Here is a 3127-nt window from a genome sequence, read left to right on the forward strand (position 1 = left end):
GATACCGTCAATCTCAAAACTTACCGTTGTAGTCTCCTGGTGCTGCTTATAGGAGTAGGATGTGCGTCTGTACGTTCATAGAGTGAGTGTATTTGTATATACGTGTTTGTGAGCTCCGCGTTCGAACTGTGTTTCAAAAAAAAAAAGTAGCCTCTAACTTCCAAAAAAATGTAGCCTCTAACTATAAGTATACGGGACGCTCCATTTATGCCCCTTCCCCCCCTTGGATTCCCTACCACCAATCCTCGTTTTTTTTCCTTTCAAGAGCATCTCACACCAAGCTAACAAGCTAGGTTCTTCATGGACCAGCACCACCACGGCCAAGCTCCCGCACACGGCGGCGGCCGCAGCAGTGAGGGGGGCGAGCCGACCACGACACGGTCCCGGTGGGCGCCCAAGCCGGAGCAGATCCTGATCCTGGAGTCCATCTTCAACAGCGGGATGGTGAACCCGGCCAAAGATGAGACGGCGCGCATCCGCCTCCTCCTCGAGCGCTTCGGCGCTGTCCGTGACGCCAACGTGTTCTACTGGTTTCAGAACCGCCGCTCCCGCTCTCGCCGCCGTGCCCGCAAGCTCCAGCAGTCCTGCGGCGGCACCGGGGACGCGGACCAGCTCCCCTCCAACGCAGCTGCCGGACATGGCTACCACGGCATCGGCACCTCTCCCTACAACACCATGCAGTACGGACAGCTGGGCGGCGGTGTTTCGGCGGCCGCGGCCGCGGTCAACACGGCGCCCCGTTTCTTGGTAGATGACGCCGAGGGCGGAGACGATCTTTTCGCCATCCCCCGGCAAATGGGCCTCATGGCACGCGGTGGCGAAAACCAGTATGGTTACCCGGCTACCGACGCATCGCAACTAAGCTACCAAGCAACTGGTTAGTAGTAGTTCTAGTGGTTCTACATTGTTAGTATAGCCTGACGCCATCAAGCAAAACCATGCATGCCTCTGCATCTTGCATGAAGAAAGCTTGCAATACATAACTGATGATCATATGCATGCGTGCTAAATTGCTTATGAAAATGATGGGTGGGTGGGTATGAATTCCAGTTCCAGGGACGACGATGCCGGTGTTCATCAATGGCACGGTATACGAGGTGCCAAGCACCGGCGCATTGGACGTGGAAGGTACGTTCGGGCCTGACGTGATTCTGGTGCACTCCTCCGGCGAGATCCTCCCAGTGAACGAGCGCGGCGTCCTCATGAAGAGCCTGCAAATGGGCGAATGTTATTACCTGGTAATTAGTCACTTCTTGTGCTAACCAAAGTTAATTGGTTCTAATCTTCTACTATTTCATTGAAGAATCAACATAACTATTTACTCGATCGTTCGATCGTTCCTTGATGTGCTTGCAGGTATTCAGATCGATCTAATTAATTAATCAGCTCCATGTCTAGCCGATTAGAAGAATCAAGGTCTGCATATGTACGCAAAATGCAAAGGAAGCATGCATTTTGTAATCAAGCTTCAATGGGAGCGATGTTGTTGTCAAGATCGTATCAGTGTGTGTACTAATGTTGTTCTTGCTCTCCATATCGATGTATGTTACTATCTCCGGATGATTCGTCCCCTTGAGAGTTCTTTCCAGTGTTGGAGATGTTGTAGCAGCTTATTTTTCGAGCATCTTGGCGAGGCAAGGGCAGGAGCTCTGCCATTTCATATAATAAGAAGATAGTTGCTCGATTTTAATTCAAGAAAACTGGGCAAAAACCAAAGTACAAACACTAAACACATAAAAAGGAAGCTAGAGATTGTGGGTAGGGTTTAGACTAAAACACACGCTAGGCGCTAGCATCCGTTTAGTTTTGGCGGTAGGGTTTAGACTAACACACAATAGCATCTGTTTGAGAGGTAGCAGCTTGAGAAATGAGTTACCAAATCATACTGCTAGCATTCATTTGGTTCCCCCACTTTATGATGAATAGTTGGAGAAGAGTGATATAGCCCACATATTATCCGTGAGTGAGTCCCTTCACGCCATATTTGGTCATCGCTAGCAAATACTCACACACTGTGTGCACACTATAATGTTTGTTGAGTCGGTAACGCAATACGGAGTCAGAGCTGGGGTGCTGATTGTATACTACCCAGCACCACTTCAATGCCACTACCTACATGGCAGAATACGAGTGTTTGCGCATGTCTTCTAGTAGCTTCTGCCCTTGGCATTTCCTCCGCCTTCTGGTGAAAAAGGAGATTCTCAATTTGTGGTGAGGCGAGTGTGCAAGTATTATCAGTCTCGGACAAGAGTATGGTAGCACAGCTTTCAGAGGTTCAAAAGTTTCAATGGGGGCTCGCGGCTCTGAATTCCGGTATATCCCTTAGAGTTGAGTAGCTGGCCGACTAGCTTCCTCTAGGTTTCCATGAACATTCTAGGTCTTCGTTGAGAAGCTCCTCAAGTCATTGGTACTGCAAACAATCAAAGTAGATGAAGTGGTCATGGTCCAAGAGACCTATCAATGACATGCGCCATCGCTACGGTTAGACGCATCAAAAAGTGTCACGGGGAGACTTGTGACACTACTCGATAACGATTTAACAAATAATCATGGATGGGTCCAATCTACACAGCCGAAATGATAGCAATAAGCTCGCTCCAAAAGTGGAAGGGCCTTTTGAGGTAGTTAGGGAGCTTGAACCGGGGAATACATCATCGCCAACATTAAAGGCAACGTATACCCTCAGAGTTGGAACATCAAACACCTTAAGAATCGCCCATTATCAAGTAACACCGCCTATCCACCTCTCTAAAGAAGAGAGGTTGTTATGAGACACCAACTGTTGTCACGTCTCTACTGAAGCAGTGAAGGTATCTTCGTGTAATCTCTCTACCCTTCACCCGGTGGTAGAAAAATCTCCGCCTAAAGATTAGGGGCTAGATGGGGAAGGAAAGACATGTACCTCTTGTCACATTCTTATTTATCAATGGAATAAAAAGGCAAGTCCTTTCAAACTTGGACTCCTTAGGGTAGGAGAACTAGATATTTTCATTTATAGTTTCAGACGAGTTTCTTCCAACATCCAATTAGGGGAGCCCATCTTCCACTGCAAAGGATGTGAAAAGAAGTCCTCCATGTCGGCATTGGGGTGCATCACCCTCTCATACGAGTTTAGGATAGGTTGCCC

General features: G+C 48.3%; 1 protein-coding gene across 1 annotated transcript; it reads left to right on the forward strand.

The window, feature by feature from the left end:
* Positions 1–264: 264 nt before the first annotated feature.
* On the forward strand, positions 265–1525 carry LOC119271150 (WUSCHEL-related homeobox 10-like). The gene is made up of 3 exons (XM_037553081.1): positions 265–877; positions 1051–1238; positions 1357–1525. The coding sequence occupies exons 1-3, from the start codon at positions 301–303 to the stop codon at positions 1372–1374; spliced, it is 783 nt and encodes a 260-aa protein (XP_037408978.1). The 5' UTR covers positions 265–300; the 3' UTR covers positions 1375–1525.
* Positions 1526–3127: the final 1602 nt, after the last annotated feature.

Source organism: Triticum dicoccoides, chromosome 3A (assembly GCF_002162155.2).
Source record: "Triticum dicoccoides isolate Atlit2015 ecotype Zavitan chromosome 3A, WEW_v2.0, whole genome shotgun sequence".
NCBI lineage: Eukaryota > Viridiplantae > Streptophyta > Magnoliopsida > Poales > Poaceae > Triticum > Triticum dicoccoides.

Bases quoted from the DNA above. Each gene is read 5' to 3' on its own strand.
- LOC119271150 (XM_037553081.1), top strand. From the start codon at position 301: ATGGACCAGCACCACCACGGCCAAGCTCCCGCACACGGCGGCGGCCGC. The intron at 878-1,050 runs GTTAGTAGTAGT...TATGAATTCCAG, and splicing joins ACTAAGCTACCAAGCAACTG to TTCCAGGGACGACGATGCCG.